The sequence below is a fragment of the Cimex lectularius genome, unplaced genomic scaffold (genome assembly GCF_000648675.2).
Source record: "Cimex lectularius strain Harlan isolate CLEC.00 unplaced genomic scaffold, Clec_2.1 scaffold129, whole genome shotgun sequence".
Classification (NCBI taxonomy): domain Eukaryota; kingdom Metazoa; phylum Arthropoda; class Insecta; order Hemiptera; family Cimicidae; genus Cimex; species Cimex lectularius.
In genome coordinates, this window is record NW_019392715.1 from 1,062,856 (window position 1) to 1,079,065 (window position 16,210).

A 16,210-nucleotide genomic window follows, 5' to 3' on the forward strand; every position below is an offset into this window, starting at 1 on the left:
AAAGGAAATAACCAAGGCATGAAATAAATGTATAACATCTAGACTACACACTGAAAGTAGTTCTATTGTTCAAGTCTGTTTGTTTATTACAGTTAAAGATACATTTCGATTAAATGTTTTTGTTGTTTGGTTTTTTAAACTAAATCAAAATAATTATAAAAAGTTAAGTATAAAACTAAACATAAAACAAATAATGAAATATACAAAAGACGTGAAAGGAGGGGCACATTAGACCTTTTTTTTTACATCATAGGAATTAAAACTTATACAATTCTCCCTCCAGTCTGCTGCTGATATACTTCTATCGTATCGCCTTCCTCCATTTCAAGACTTAAGGGTGTGTCAGCTTCATTGATCGGTTGTCCATCAAATCGAAACCTGACAGCTGCCAACGCAAGGCCCTGAAATAAATTAATGATTATCGTAATAATATGCACTTTTTAATTAAAGATAATTAAAAAAATATTAGGATCTACTGACAAAATTGGACAATATGGGTTAATAATGGATTAGTAATAAGAATAATATAGTATGGCCCAACAGGGTGTCACCTCATTACACCAGGTTGACAAACTATTAATATTTAAATTGATTTATAATTTTTATGCAAACCTTCAACTAGAAAAGCTGGAGCTATCAAGACACCGACTCATCATCTCAAACTACAACTTTTTCAAATTTTCCTATTTTTGTTAAATATTCAAAGCCAAAGGTCCGGAGTTCCCCGCTCATGACATTAATTTTTTTATCTCAACCTCATTTACATAAACATTATAAATCAATATAAATAATCACTTTGGTTAACCAAATAGAAAAGGTTTAATGAATACATTAAGTTTAGAGTTTAGGCATGTGTTAATTTTATTTTAAGATAGCAGTGGTAAGAATTTACAATTCATGTTAAGACATTAATACTTGTTAGTCAGTCGAAAATGGTAGGTAAGATTTATGATGCTCTTTTTGTTATTTATATGTTAACATATTATTCATCATAGTGCTGAATATCACGTGGCAGTAGAACTACAATCTGTTGTTAAAGGTGTAACAGTTCTTGAAGATTTAATGTTGGTAAAGCTTTTGTTTTCAGTTGTGAAGGAAGAATATTTTTTCAAAATGCCGAAAGTCAGTGGAAAGATGTCTAATCAAGCCTTTGATTCAAAATGCAATCAGCCCGTTAAATATTTAAAAGTTACAAATTATGCACCACATAAATCGCAGCTATACTTAATCAAAGAACTGACCAGATAGGAGGTAGAATGACTGGTAAACAACTAACAGGTCCAACTCTCTTAGTTAAGTGGTAATTTCTAACAGACCTATGTCATATTTCTAAATTATTCCAATTAAAATTATTCTTTTTCTCTAAGATCTTGATTGAGAGGAAAAAGTATTAGGAGCGGGATTCAAACCCACGACCTTCGGCTCAATATGCTACTGCTCTAACCACTTGAGCAATTGTGTTTTCGATCCGCTTAGACACCAACTCCTCTCAACCTACAACCTTTTGAATTTTCCCATTTTCTTAATCTAAACACAACTGTTCAGGGTTAATACAAGGATCGTATATACCAATATTACTTTCCAAAACACACTGATCTATTTGTGTTTTGGAATATAAAACTGGTCTATCATTACATATGTTTAGAATCATCTGGTCCGTTGCTTGCTAGTTATGTTTCAGCATTTTGCTATCTATGTTTCTTTTAATTTTGTTACAAACACACTGGATCAAGGGGATGGTCTTGAAAAAAAAAAAGCAAATTTAGTTGCTACTGCCAAGCTTTCTACCTATTTTAAGGTCACCGTCAGGGTAAAACAACCTTAAACATGTACCAATTAATTACTCTTTTTATCGAAGGGTTTTGGTTGAGTGTACAAGTTAGTGTCACAAATGGGATTCGAACCTATGGCCTTTGGCTCAATACCCTGCCTGCTCTAACCACTTGAACCATCATGATTGGTGGTTAGAGCAGCAATATGTTGAGCAGGTCATGGGTTTCAATCCTGCTCGTGAACTAATTTTTTCATTTCAACCAAAAATCTTTCATAAAAAGCGTAATTATATGGTCAATTGTGACCACTAAACATATATGGCTTAAATATGTCTGCAGATTGACTTAGTTAAGTTTTTACGGGCGATCTCAAATTTCCTTGAAGGCAGACTCAGTCCCAACATTGCCAAGGACTGTAAAGATTTTGTTTTTCACTTACGTTTTGACAGTCAAATAAGTCAAATTATAAATACTCTTTTTATGTACGGTTTTTGGTTGAGATGAAAAAGTTAGTTCATGAGCATGATTGAAGCCCATGATCTGCACAACACGCCGCTGCTCTAACCACCAATCATGACGGTTCAAATGGTTAGAGCAGCAGTGTATCGAGCCAGATCAGTGTTTTGGAAAATAATATTGGTATACACGATCCTTGTATTAACCCTGAACAGTCGTGTTTAGATTAAGAAAATGGGAAAAATAGAAAAAAATTCAAAAGGTAGGTTGAGAGGAGTTGGTGTCTAAGCGGATTGAAGACACAATAGCTCAAGTGGTTAGAGCAGTCGCATATTGAGCAGGTCATGGGTTTGAATCCCGCTCCTAACAGTAACTTTTTCCTCTCAACCAAGATCTTGGAGAAAAAGAGTAATTTTAATTGGAATAATTTAGAAAAATGACGTAGGTCTGTTAGAAATTACCACTTAACTAAGAGAGTTGCATCTCACGATCTCCGAATAGTTATTATTAGTGTCTGGCAGGGAAGTTTTATTGCATATCATATTATGATACACTTGTCATATTTACATTAAAAGTAGGTAAGATATATTCTTTTGAAATTATGACGTTGAACCGTACCCTATCCACAGTAATTTGAAAAATGTGAGTTAGCTGACAAGCAATAAACTATACGCTTTAGACGTGACTCATGAAAGAAAATGTCTGTTTTATGATGAATCAATGTAGCTCCATCAATAAATAAATGATAAAGATGAAAATTAATAAAAACAAGACAGCTGACTATTGAATTTATATAGAAGAAAATAACATTTTGTTATATATTAATACTAAAATATGCCTGTGTATCAAAATATGTAATATTCATATTCCTTGAAAATGACATCCATTGTAACCGCCAATTGATTTACTTACGAAAATTTATTTAAAAAAAGAAGTTATAAATTCGAAATTGATTTAAATTTTGATTTAGGAAGAAGTACGGTACAGCGTTATGGACAACGGTTCGAAAAAGCAGAATTCGCGGTCTTGTCCTTGAAAGTGTGAAAAATGTTTTTTCCGAGTTTTCAAACGGCCGAGAAGAATTCCCAACCGAAGAACACGGAAATACATGCTGGAGAAAGAGTAAGTGAATGTGACTTACAGCCCGGTCGCAGTAGGCGTTCATGAGTTTCCTCAACGGTGTATGTTTTTTTATTTTAAACTGGACAATGGCGTTATCCTGGCCCATTACTTTAAGGTTAATATGCTCCGACTCTCCTGCCTGTAAGGGTAAGAAAATTTGAAAAGGCGAACACGCAATTTGTGTTCAAACAAACCAATCCGCATATAAGCGTGCCTCACCTTTTTGTCTTCGGACATGGTCGTTTAGTATTCGAAGACACTTAAATATAATATAAGAGATAAAAACTTATTGAAAATCAACGGGCGGTTCTGTGATCCTTTTGAACAGTCCGAGAGGTTCACCGCTCGAAATAGTCGCCTGATAGCAGAACGCCGTGTTAGCTTCGCCGCACGGACAACGAGGACGATTACGAAGGGGCTATGGCGGAGAAGAGACGGAACGAACTGCCGGCAACTATCACGTCTCCGAATATATCATTAGCGATTTTTTTCCAATTTTGAACAAAAACACACTACTTAAATTTATACTTAAACAAAATAACAAAAAACTGTGGATGTCTGAATTATTCTAAATTGTTTAAAATTCGGTTTAAACGAAAAAAACACGTGAATACATACGTCTCGCTCTGATCAATATCGCATTGGCTGTGGCAGTTTTGTTGAAAATCCCAGTCTCTATATTTGGGTTTATTTATACGAATCTCTGGAACGCAGCGTTTTAGAGGCTGAACCGAATCTTCTGACTTCTGGCCGTGCCTCCTTCTTTACAAATTAAGGTAATCCCGCATTCTTTTATTAGAGAGAGACAAAGGAAAACGGCAATCCCGGGTTTTTGTTAAGCCTTCTTCTAAATGAATCGTTTCTGTAAACGATGTAAGTGCCCTCTGCCAGTGGCGCGAGAAAGCGGCCACTTCCTTTCTTTAACGGCTTTTCTGAATTTATATATTTACACTTACAAACAAAAAATTCCACCCACCTGTAATATAATTGGTTTGTATATATTTTTATATGTAAATCAATGCTTCACGTTTTTTAACGTTTAATAATTGATAATTGTCTAAAACACTAAAAAAATAATGCAAATTGCTAAGGAAAATGAAAAAAAAAGACGGACAGATAAAATTTGTTTTAGATTTTTAATTAACATTTCAATATGGCGTATTACTCCTCTTGCCTTAATTACATCTCGAAGACGCCTCGGCATACTTTCTTCGTCTTTCGAGATCGTGGAGTTTATCAGGAAGTGATGGACGTGTCCTTATTCGTCTTTTGAGGTTATCCCATAAATGTTCGATGGGGTTCAACTTTCAAGTCTAGAAAACGGGCTGGCCAGGCTAACACCATGATGTTATGCTGTTGAATATTTGTACTATGTGAGCGACATGTGGACGGGCATTATCGTGTATTAGAATAGGATTGTCGCTGATTTCATTGAGGACAGGCAAGCATGATGTTCCAAAATTTCATCCTCATAGCGAGTGGCCGTCAAAGACCCTCCACGAACAACAACCAACTCTGTGCGACTCTTCATTCAAATGCCCACCCTCACCATCACTGAGCTAAGTTGAAAAGGTTGGCTCCGGGAAAAATTACAGGTTTTCGTATCTTTCATTTCGCCTTCTCCACACTCTTTCGCGCCTGTCTAGTGATCGTAGAGCAAATATACACACGTCTGTAAAAACTACAGCAGACCAATCGTCCAAAGACCAATGACTGTGTTCTCGAGCAAATGCGAGCCGTGCTACTCTGTGTCTTCTGGTCAATTCTGGGCCTCTGAAGAGGCGAAAAGTCATCAGTCCATACTGATTTAATCTTGGAAATTTGGACACCTTGAACTTTCTGTCACTAATGAATCGCTTGAACAACAGTAAGGTGCCAGTTTTGGAAAATTCCCAAAGTCAAAAACGGTCATCCTGTGGTTTTATTACCCTAGGGCGTCCAGAACCGGGCCTTCTATGGTAGGACCCAGTTTCTCGAAAACATCTCGCAGTGTTTCGTTGAGAACTCCGATGCAATAGGCGCATACCTGACGGAACGTCCGTCATCAATAAGTGCCACACCACACGCAACATCCTCAGCATTAAGTGGCATTTTGTTTTTAAGTTTAAAAATTGAAAGTAAGAAAACAAAGATAAAAACTAACCAGTTTATAGCTGCAGAATTCAAATGAGACTGAATAAACCTTTTCAATTTCGTAAAAGGGAAACATTGAAAAACAATATTCTTGTTTTGGATTAAGGATTAAGTGTGTACTCTAATTGATATTCCCAATTTAAAACACGACATAAACAAATATTTATTGTGTCGGCCCTTTTTCAGGATTGGATCGGATAAAAACCGTAAATACTTTTTCGTTTTAACACACTCTCTTTATTTCCAGTACATAAGCATTTTCACAAATTATAACCTCTCTAAAAGTGACCAACGGATTTAAGAATGTCACAGTCTGATTTCATCTTGGCGCAACATTCAAATTTATTCTCCTACAATTGGTTAAAACAATGAGACAAATTAAGGGCAGAATTTTTTCTTAATATCGAGAAAATGAAAAAATATCAATTTGGTAGAATGTGTCAGTGTACTATGCACAAACATTTAAAAACTTAAATTTCCCCTTTTCTTTTTAAATTTAAAAGAAACATCGAATTTAACTCCTCTCCATTGTAAACTGCTAAAAAATGAGTAGGGATATTTGTAATTTATTCATATTCTATTAATTTTAATTAAATTAACCAACATATTCTTGTTAGTTGCATGAAACAAGATAGAAAATACATACCAAAAACAAATAAATGTTAATCCTCATTTTTGATAACAGATTTACTCAAGAATAATAAACATAAAGATTACTTATTTTATAAACAAACATCTTTTCTCAATTTTAATCCAGTTGTATTATCTTTAACCATGAAAAGACATCATCTTGAACTAGAAGTTTGCAATATTATAGTGAGAATGAGTCATCGAGGTATCCTGCAAGTGGATATCGCAGAGGCATTTTCTCAGAGCGTGGTCTCCCATGCTTTAGAGTTTAACCCAATTCCATGGGACTGGAAATGCCATAGGAGGCCTGGTTGTGGATTGCAACGCAGTACGACACTAAGGGAGGACAGAAATATTGCCATTGCTGTAAGACAAAATCCTTTCCGTAGTGCCAGCCAGATCCTAAAAGTAGAAGATCTTTTGGCAAAGCCTTTATCAACACAAATTATTTGTAATCATTTGTGGGAAGTTGGTATCACATCTTATGTCCCTTTGAGACGACCTGCAGCTACAGCACACCACCAGCAACTCAGGAGAACATGGTGAAGCGTGCACCTAGAAGAGAAGTTCAATTGGAATGCTGTAATGAGGCGTTTCTGTCTGTATGTAGTTGTAGCAGGCACTGAATAGTCTACCGATAACAGGGTTTGCATACGTGAGCTCTTCAGTGCTCTTGGAGGAGGTGGTGTAATGGCCTGGGCAGGGATTTACATTTGAGGACGAACTGTACTCTACATTGTTGAAGGCAACCTCACTGCAGTCTGTTATGTTCAAGAAACAATTGAGGAATACATCCCTCAAATTAGGGATCTCATTGGCAGGAATTTTCAATTTCTAGATGACAATCCCAGACATAGAGGCAGAGTTGTCCATCAATATTTAGAAAACCTGGGAATTTTCCATCTGCCCCTTCCTCTTTGTCTCCAGACCTCAATCCCATTGAGCACATATGGGATGCGTTGCAGAGAAGGCTTTTTGATCACCATCTGCATCCAGTTGACCTGCAACAACTGACTGCAGCGTTGCAACATCTATGGAGAAATTCCTTATGAAATTAGTGTCAATCTTATTAACAGTATGCCAAACAGGTGCACAGAGGTTTTAGCTAACAGATGACATTATTCACGTCGCAATCAAACATTATTGTGTCCAATAAACAAATTTATGGAATTATTTTATTTTGTTATTTTTCAAAATCCCTTAATTGGGGACCGCGGTAGCCAAGTGGTTAATGTGAGAGACTCGAGTCGTAGATCATAAGGCCATTAAAAAGGCTGCTTAATTAAATTGTCCTTCAGTAAAAAACAATTTCTAATAAATTTTAATACAATTTGTAATAAAAATGCTAGGGAAACTAAATACTACAAAATTGGCAATATCCCTACTCATTTTTGAGCAGTTTAAATCAACTTTGATTCGTTTCTTTTTTTTTTTCTTAACTAATAATGTGACTTCAAAACATTCTCTATAATATTGGGTTGTCCGGAAAATAATGCAGGATTTTGGTATTAAACAAAAAAAAAGAAACTAGTTACTTTAAAGCAATGTTCTTTAATCAAAATAATTTCCCATACTCTCAATACATTTCTCCCAACGTGTTGGTAACTTATTAATTCCGTCTGAGTAGAATTCAGAATTTTTAGAATTGATAAAGTCAATAAATGCATTTTCCAGTTCCGTTTGATTTTTGAATATTATGTGTTGTAAGTAGTGGTCCAGGTGTCTAAAAAAATGGTAGTCAGTAGGCGAGAGGTCCGGAGAGTAGGGTGGGTGAGGCAAAGTTTCATAGCCAAGCTCCAATAATTTTTGTGACGTTACACGTGACACATGTGGTCGAGCGTTGTCATGCAACAAAATGGGCCCTTTCCGATTGACCAAAGAGGGCTTCATTACTGCCAATTTCTGATGCATGGTATTAATTTGGTTACAGTATGATTCAGCATTGATGGTTTCGCCAGGATTTAAGAAGCTGTAGTGTATTAAACCAAATGAAGCCCACCATACCGTAACCATTACCTTTTTTTGATGAGTTGGGGGCTTTGGAAAATGTATTGGAGCTTCTCCTTTGTCGAGCCACTGTCCAGAACGTCTAGTGTTATCGTAGAGAATCCACTTTTCGTCACATGTAACAATTCTGGCCAGAAATGGGTCATTTTTGTTTCGACAAAGAAGTGATGCACAAACATCAAAGCGCTGATTTTTTTGGCGATCGTTTAATGAGTGTGGAACCCAATTTTCGAGTTTTTTCACTTTTCCAATCGCCTTGAGGTGGTCAGCGACGGTCGTTTTACTGACTTTGAGTTGCTCTGCACCCACCACTGATCGCAGAACATCATCATTAAGAGAGGAAGGCCTTCCACGACCTTCTTCATCTTCAAGGCTGAAATCTCCCTCCCGAAATTTTTTAAACCACCTTTGCACAGTGCACTCATTAACACAACCCTCGCCCCAGACTTGGTTAATGTTTCTAGCCGTTTGGGCTCCGCTTCGGCCGAGTTTAAACTCGTAAAAGAAAATCGTACGAAATTCTCGCTTTGACATTATAAGGATGACTGAATTATTTCCAAGTAGCGGAATGCTACAGAGGTAAACAAATTCATACAAATGAGTAATCCTGTAAACGTAAACAGAATATTTTATATAGATTTTTTTTAATGAAAACTTAAAATCCTGCATTATTTTCCGGACAACCCGATAGATGCACATTAGTAAAAAAAGTCACAGAACACTGTCAGTGGACTGGAAGCAAACCTTTTAAATTAAAATAATAATAAGTAAAATTGATTAACAACACACTGTCTTGCAATTATAAACTTTAATCAACATCAAAAATCTTTTTTCACACACATATTCACACCCTAGGGATAGGGATAATGAGGAAAAAGGTGGCCACCAAGACCTTCTGCACCTCAACCTGAGTACATTATTGTGCTCCCTTATTTTTTATAACTCTCGGCCTTCTCCAGGTTATTAATCAACCTCCATTACCTTGCCAGTGGCTCCTTTGTGTAAAATCTTGCTTGCGGCTTTTCCTCTACAGGCAAGAACATGTGAAAGACCATAGGGTCATTGGGGTTTAATCCCCAGCTTTTAGCACTGATCCTTCTGCACCTTCCCCAGGCAATTTGGTCTCTTTGGGTAGTTTTAATTAGATGTGGATTTGGTGTGACCTGCTGGTTATTTTTATAACTTAGATTTTTGAGTTCCTTGGAAAATGGAATTGTTTTTCATTGATAGAACTAGTTTTTTATTTGTCACATGCGAGGATTTATTAGTCCACTCCTGTAAAATCTTTGTGTGTGTGTGTGTGTGTGTGTGTGTGTGTGTGTGTGTGTGTGTGTGTGTGTGTGTGTGTGTGCCTTCCAACAATGCTGACAGGGTTTAAATCTGGTGATGGGTGTGGTGTCTTGAGTTTTCCGTTCTGTGTGTTTGGGGTTGTTGTCTTGCTGGAAATTCTTTCTATATCAAATTTAATAATGCTTTCCTTTAAAATCTGTGTTAGAACATCAATTTAGGCGTATTGGCTCGTGATCCCATCAATGATGTGTAAATTGCCAACTCTTCTATACCCCATGCAGCCCCAAGCAAGCACCCTGTTTAACCTTCGGTAGTGTATTCTTTAATTCCAAATGTTCCCCTAGCTTTCACCACACTTTTTTTCTTCTATCGTACCATGATACATTAATTTACTTTCATCGGTGAAAATAATCTCCAAAAATGCATTAGGCTTACTTAAATGCTCTTTAGCAAACTGGAGGCACTTTTCCCTGTTCTTCATAGTTATGCCCTGTGCTGCACTGGGATTGCATCCATGCATGCCTTGTTTTTTAATAGTATTTTGAAATATTTACAATCCTGATATGGAATACCTGCAATTTCGAGGGCCCTTGTTGATGGGTTGGTGGTCACTTCTTTGAGGATGACTTGCTTTTGGATGGTGTTTAATTTTTCTAGCCAACCTAAATGTGGTCTGTTTTCAGCATTACCAAGTTCCATATACCGGGAGATGATTTAATGAATTGTCAGGGGTTGCTTATTAAGTGCATTTCCTATTTCACAAAATGATTTTCCTTCATTCAACAATTATTTACCAAGTAGACCATGTTATTTCCATACTGAAGGATAATACAGTACTAAATAAACAAAATAAGATTCATATTAAGCTAATATTAATCAAAGAAAATAAAGAATCAGGCTGTAGACAGTGAACTTCGGAAAACAAAACCGTATTCATAGGACAATTAATTAAGGTTTTTAGTTGAGATGAAAAAAAAGTTAATGGCACGAGAGGGATTCGAACCCACGACCTTCGGCTAGATAAACCTCACCGTGAGGTCACGATAGCTCAGATGGTAGAGCAGCGGCGTATCTAGCTGAAGGTCGTGAGTTCGAATCCCTCTCGTGCCATTAACTTTTTTTCATCTCAACTAAAAACCTTAATTAATTGTCATGTGTTAATTGGTCAAGCGGACCACGAAAATAGTGAATTACGTATTCATAAGTTTCCGCAAACTTTTCTTACATCTCGATTAGAATATTCAAAGTTATTATGAAAATAAATAATCTTTAAATTAAATCATTTATTTTTTAATGTTCCAAAGGTTTTAAATAATATATCCAGATTTATAAAAATAGTGTTTTTATTTCCAATAACTTACAGTAAGAATTTGGAGAATAAATCAGTAGATGTTTAGAGACTTTTTTACTGAGTGTTTGTTTATAAGATTTGTATCAACTGAAAATAAATGATAAAAGGAAAACTGTTTCATACCTGATTAGTCGCTCACAAGTTGTCGATTTCAGTCGAAAAAATTGACATAGGTTTTACTAATTATGGACTGGGAGATTAACCAAGCCATTATACTTTCCATTACCCCTTCAAAATAATTTGTATAGTTTTTTTCTTTTGTCATCTTTATTTAAATAAAAGTATTTCAATTAATACAAATGTTAATTTAGGATTATCACATGGGTTCATCACAGTCCCCTTCTATTTTTCATGTAAATCAGAAAGTTCTCTTCTTCTTTTATTTCCTTTTCATTTCAGTTAAAATTATTCATTATTTATTGGGTTTTTAGATCTTTTTCAAGCAACATACGGAGGTGCACCTTGGGCACCAAAGTTAAAAAGTTGGAGCAAAAGTATCCCACAGCAAATTCAGTATTATTATTATATGTAAAATCAGACAATGGCTAAACTACAAAGTGTGGAAGAACACTAGCTAGGAAGGCTGATGAACAAAGACCCAAATAACCTATGTACCATTCATTAGTCTGGTGGTCCAATGCTCAATAAATAATAGCTTCCCAATACGGTATATAAAGCTTAGCAAACCTATGTATCACTGGGGCTATGAGAACGACTTCTACAAGTGTACTAGAAATTCAAAAACAGTCTCGAAAGTGAATAAGTTGAAAAACTATTTCTTATAATATTGAAAATAATATATAAAAATATATTGTGGTCAAAAGGATTTTATAAAGATAAAACGCACATTATTAAAATAATTATTGAAAATTTATTCAGCTCGTACGGTGAGTAAAAATAATTAACTTTAAAATTATGATATAGTTTTATCGAAATATAGAATATTTATATATTATTTTTTTCTTTTAAAAAATTTAACTATTTATTTATTTTTAAAGTATTTACATATATATAATGCCTTCTCATGCTTACGGAATGTAAATACAATTTTATTTTATCACAAATACAAATTTAAAAATTTTGTCCAGCAAAAAACAGGATATAACAATTATAATGGTAAATATAAATAGTAAATTTGATATATAATTTTTTTTTATTTTCACACATAAGAGCACACCATGTTTGGTGTTACTCATTAAGACAGATTGTACGAACGAGTGCTTCCGCAACACAGTATGGGTCGCAGTTAGAAGATGGGCGCCTGTCTTCTAGATACCCTTTCTTTTCTTCAGCACAATGTCTTGGGATTCTTACACTGGCTCCACGGTTAGCAACACCTTAAAAATTATTATGATTAATGGAAAAATATAATTGATTGCAGTAATAGATAACAAAACAATCCAAACATACCTGCTGAAAAGTCATGTATTGAAGAAGTTTCACATGTTCCAAGGAGTCTTCTTTCATTATCTTTGCCTTCATTGGGATCATAAGCCCTAATGTGCCTCAGATGTTGTTTCGACAGCTTGTCAATGGCATTTTCAATATGTCTAAAAGAAAATTTAAAATTATATTTCCTTCTTGTGTTGAATAATATGAATAATTAAGCATTATAAATAATAATACAATATTCCATTTTCTTCCCGCATCGCCTTAGTTGAGAAATTGCAGTGGGCGCCTGATCCATTCCAATTTCCAGGGATTGGTTTTGGATCCAAGGTAACACAAACACCAAATTCTTCAGCAACTCTATGCAGGATGAATCGGGACATCCACAAATGGTCCCCAATTTCAATTCCTAAGCATGGTCCAACTTGATATTCCCACTGATTTTGAAAAAATAAATAGTTATATTGAAAATTATTTCTATTTATGTATAAGTTCCGAAATGTTTACCTGAGCAGGCATAACTTCAGCATTAGATCCTGAAATGTTTATACCGGCATACAAGCAAGCTCGGTAATGTGCTTCAACTATGTCCCTTGCGTACACCTTATTAGCACCAACCCCACAATAATAAGGGCCCTGAAATTTTCGACATTGGGGATAAAATTGATTTTCATTTATTGAAATTATTGATGGTAACATTTAACAATTTAATTCAATAATTAATCTTTCATGACACATTAATTTACTAAAAATGAATAAGGCATAATTTTGATTTGTACCATGTATGTTTAGTTTTTCATTACTCAGACACTGATAAAAGTTAATTATCAATTGTAAATAATTAAAGAATGAAACATTTTTGTTTGTTGGATGTTTTCATTTCAGTTATTTCAAAGATAACTAATACAACCTAACTATAATTAATACAATTATATTGGATTTTTCAATAATGCACCCTCTACTTTTAAAATGAAGATGTTCACTAGTTAATTTTGGAGATTTATTTTGATTTATTATTTTATTATTATTACTATAATTTTTTTTTACGAGGGTATTTCAACTATGAGGTTATATGAACCCTCGGGGTGTTGATGTTTTTGAAAAAAAGCACATTTATTAGTATGTTGGATTCTGGTTTCTTTAAAAAACAAAAATATTGATAGTACAACCTGTCTTGCAAAAATTATGACCATAAAATGAACTAATTTAATTTTTTTTCTGGTTTCTTTAAAAACATATTAAATTTGTTCATTTCTTTATTATCATACTTTTTGCAAGACAGGTTGTTCTGTCAATATTACTTATTTTGTAAAAGTAAAATTTGGCAGCATGAGCAAATCATCAATCACTTTAACTCAAAACTTGGCTGACCTGCGGTCCGGGGAATCCATTATTTGGCCATCCAAAGGGCCTTCCTTCCATGTCCAAAAAGGTATATTCCTGTTCTATTCCAAACCAAGGCTTTTCAGCCGCAGCAGCACGCATTGCTTCTAGACAGGAATGCCTTTTGTTCGTCGCTATAATAAAATATTGTCAAATCAATCACTAACCTTAATTAGCCAAACAATTCATGTTTACCTGTTGGTTTCTTATCATATCTAAATGTTTCACACAGAACAAGTTTATTGTTTCCTAGTCTAAATGGGTCTTTGAACATTGCAACTGGTTGAAGGTAGGTATCACTATTATGTCCTTCAGACTGATAGGTAGAACTACCATCGTAGTTCCATTCCGGTAATTCTGAAAAAAAAAAAACACATGCTGCAGTTCAATGAAATGAGTCTCTAGTTGAAAAATACCATATATGACAAAGGCCTTGAGGAACGCCAGTAGTTATGTTTCACAGGATGTACTTAATAGTTATAAAGGGGTCCATGGGAAATTGCCCCTTTACAACAATTACCATAACCTCAATTTGACTCATACAACAATGGGCTTGTTCAACTGTACCCAAAAGTATTTTTGTCACAAATTAACTTAATGAAGGACAATATTTTCAAAATTACACCATTTCCATTAAAACTAATTTAAGTAATAATACTAATGTTGTTTAAATTCCAACCCAGGTTTTTCACAAATAATCCCAATTTATAACATATTTCAGTTGTTTTCAAAACTTGTTTATTAAATATCAAATGCTTTTTGAAAGTAGAAAATAACTATTTAATTTGTTATGAGGTCTGTTTTCAATAACATCTCCAGGGCAGGGGTCGGTGTAGTTCTAATGGTCCTGCGATACATAGGCACACCTTGTTTGACTCTTTCTACTACTGAATGCAGTTTCTTTTTTTTTCTTTTAACTGCAAAATCACGTGCTAGGGAGAAGGATAGGGATAAAAGAAACAGCCACAAGGCCTTCTGCACCTCGACTTGAATAGATCTATTGTGCTCCTATATTTTTATCTCACTGGCCAGCTTCAGGTTATTAATCAACCTCCATAGCCTTGCCAGCTCCATAGAGTAGGATCTTTTTTACAGCTTTTCCTCTCCTGGTTCCAAGAATCTGCACCTATACAGACAGTCACAAAAACATAAAACGTGTTTTGTGGGCTCTTCTTCCTGGCAGTATCAGCACAGTGTTTCTTCAGTCTGTATTCCTGTCCGATGCATATCACTTCTTAGGTGGCAAGAGTCCAATCAGAATCCTGATAGTTTGTAGTTACCCTCCAGGATTGCATAAGTCTTTATGAATCTCTTCGTGTGCCTAGTGTATTGTTCCACCAGGATTTGGACTCATTAAGGATTCATTTTGGATGGTTCCTTTTTTTGTGGCAAGATGGCTGGTTGGTTCATATTGGCTCTTTTTTGGTCACGCCCACTTTCTCATAGCCTCTATGTTCTGAATGTCCAGGACTCACGGTAGGGTCAGGTCATTAGTGTCACTGACTTTCGCCAGGGTATCCATACAGTTCCATATGCTTTTTGTCTTTACCTCGCATGAGGCTAAGGACTAAGCGCTGTCTGACTGTCAGAGAAGATGTCACTAGCCTTTCTATTTCTCTGGCGCAGTGTTCAATTGCTATAATTTCTGACTGGAAAATTGTAGCGTATTTACCTAAGTTTAAAGTTAGTTCGGTCTTTGGATTCATTCTGGGTGCTTCAGCTCCAAATCGCACCCCAGCTTATTGAGAAATATAGAAATTTTAACGTTCATTTTTGAGCTTTTTCCAAGCTCTTTCACCTACCCTGGGAGATTTAGGTTTTTGTAGCTTTTTCGAGGCGTTGGTCCCATGTTACCTTTTGGTCGATGGTGACCCCAAGGATTCCATTAATTTCCGTAAAGAAATGGCTAACTACCTGACTGCAAGAACCTGGCATCATATGACAAATATCCTTCTCGGAGACCGCGGCGTTGATAGAGTAGACATTCTCGGCTCGTAGAGCACTCAGTCGTGGGTTCGATTCCCAAAGTCCCTCCTGAAATTTTCTTTTACAGAAAAAAAGCTACTTCTAGCTACATTCCATCGTGGACAGTGCAATCTCCTATTAAATTGATGTCTTATTAAATTGATTAAACTCGAGGATTTAGAATTATTTGTAACTTTAATTATTCAGAAATCGTGAGATGCGGTCTGGTGTGATGTAGGTTTCAGAAAAACATTTTCTTTAACTTTATATTAGTATTTGTAACGTTGTCGTAAAAAGGCGAAAAGTTTGTTTTTGTCTTGGTCATTTTTATCATCAACTCGTTAAGTTTTGAGGTATTTTTTCAGTATAAAATTAATAATGTCATGTCGAACAGCAAAACAGCAAAAACCAGACTACAAGTTTCAAGAACATCTTTGGAAAAAAACTGGATAAATCTACAAAACACAATTAGCTTGTACATATTCATTTATGTCAAAAATTCTTTTAAGCATATTATATTGCTGTTTTAAGTTTGTGCGTGATGAATTCTCATATTGACAGTGCCACGAGAATGCTCATTAAGACATTGCAACGATTAATGTGTTTGTTGAATTCATGATTGCATCCATCGTGGTTCCTTCGGTCAGAACAAGCGTCTGGACAGCAACCAAATGCATAACTTCATACAAGTGTAAGTATCTATTATTAGTAA

General features: G+C 35.2%; 2 protein-coding genes across 3 annotated transcripts in view; both read right to left on the reverse strand.

Moving 5' to 3' along the window:
- Positions 1-24: 24 nt before the first annotated feature.
- On the reverse strand, positions 25-3,964 carry LOC106665647 (small ubiquitin-related modifier 3). The gene is made up of 3 exons (XM_014392220.2): positions 3,570-3,964; positions 3,370-3,489; positions 25-401 (listed from the first exon to the last, which is right to left on the reverse strand). The coding sequence occupies exons 1-3, from the start codon at positions 3,585-3,587 to the stop codon at positions 264-266; spliced, it is 276 nt and encodes a 91-aa protein (XP_014247706.1). The 5' UTR covers positions 3,588-3,964; the 3' UTR covers positions 25-263.
- A 7,927-nt stretch (positions 3,965-11,891) lies between these two features.
- Positions 11,892-16,210, reverse strand: part of LOC106665645 (glutamine synthetase) — a 30,457-nt gene continuing 26,138 nt past the window's right edge. For both annotated transcript variants that reach the window (XM_014392216.2, XM_014392217.2), the window contains 6 exons: positions 13,729-13,890; positions 13,522-13,667; positions 12,658-12,786; positions 12,388-12,587; positions 12,172-12,311; positions 11,892-12,098 (listed from right to left, as the gene is read on the reverse strand). In XM_014392216.2, coding sequence (XP_014247702.1) covers positions 11,950-12,098; positions 12,172-12,311; positions 12,388-12,587; positions 12,658-12,786; positions 13,522-13,667; positions 13,729-13,890 — 926 coding nt within the window. In that variant the 3' untranslated portion in view covers positions 11,892-11,949. The remainder of the gene's footprint in view (positions 12,099-12,171; positions 12,312-12,387; positions 12,588-12,657; positions 12,787-13,521; positions 13,668-13,728; positions 13,891-16,210) is intronic.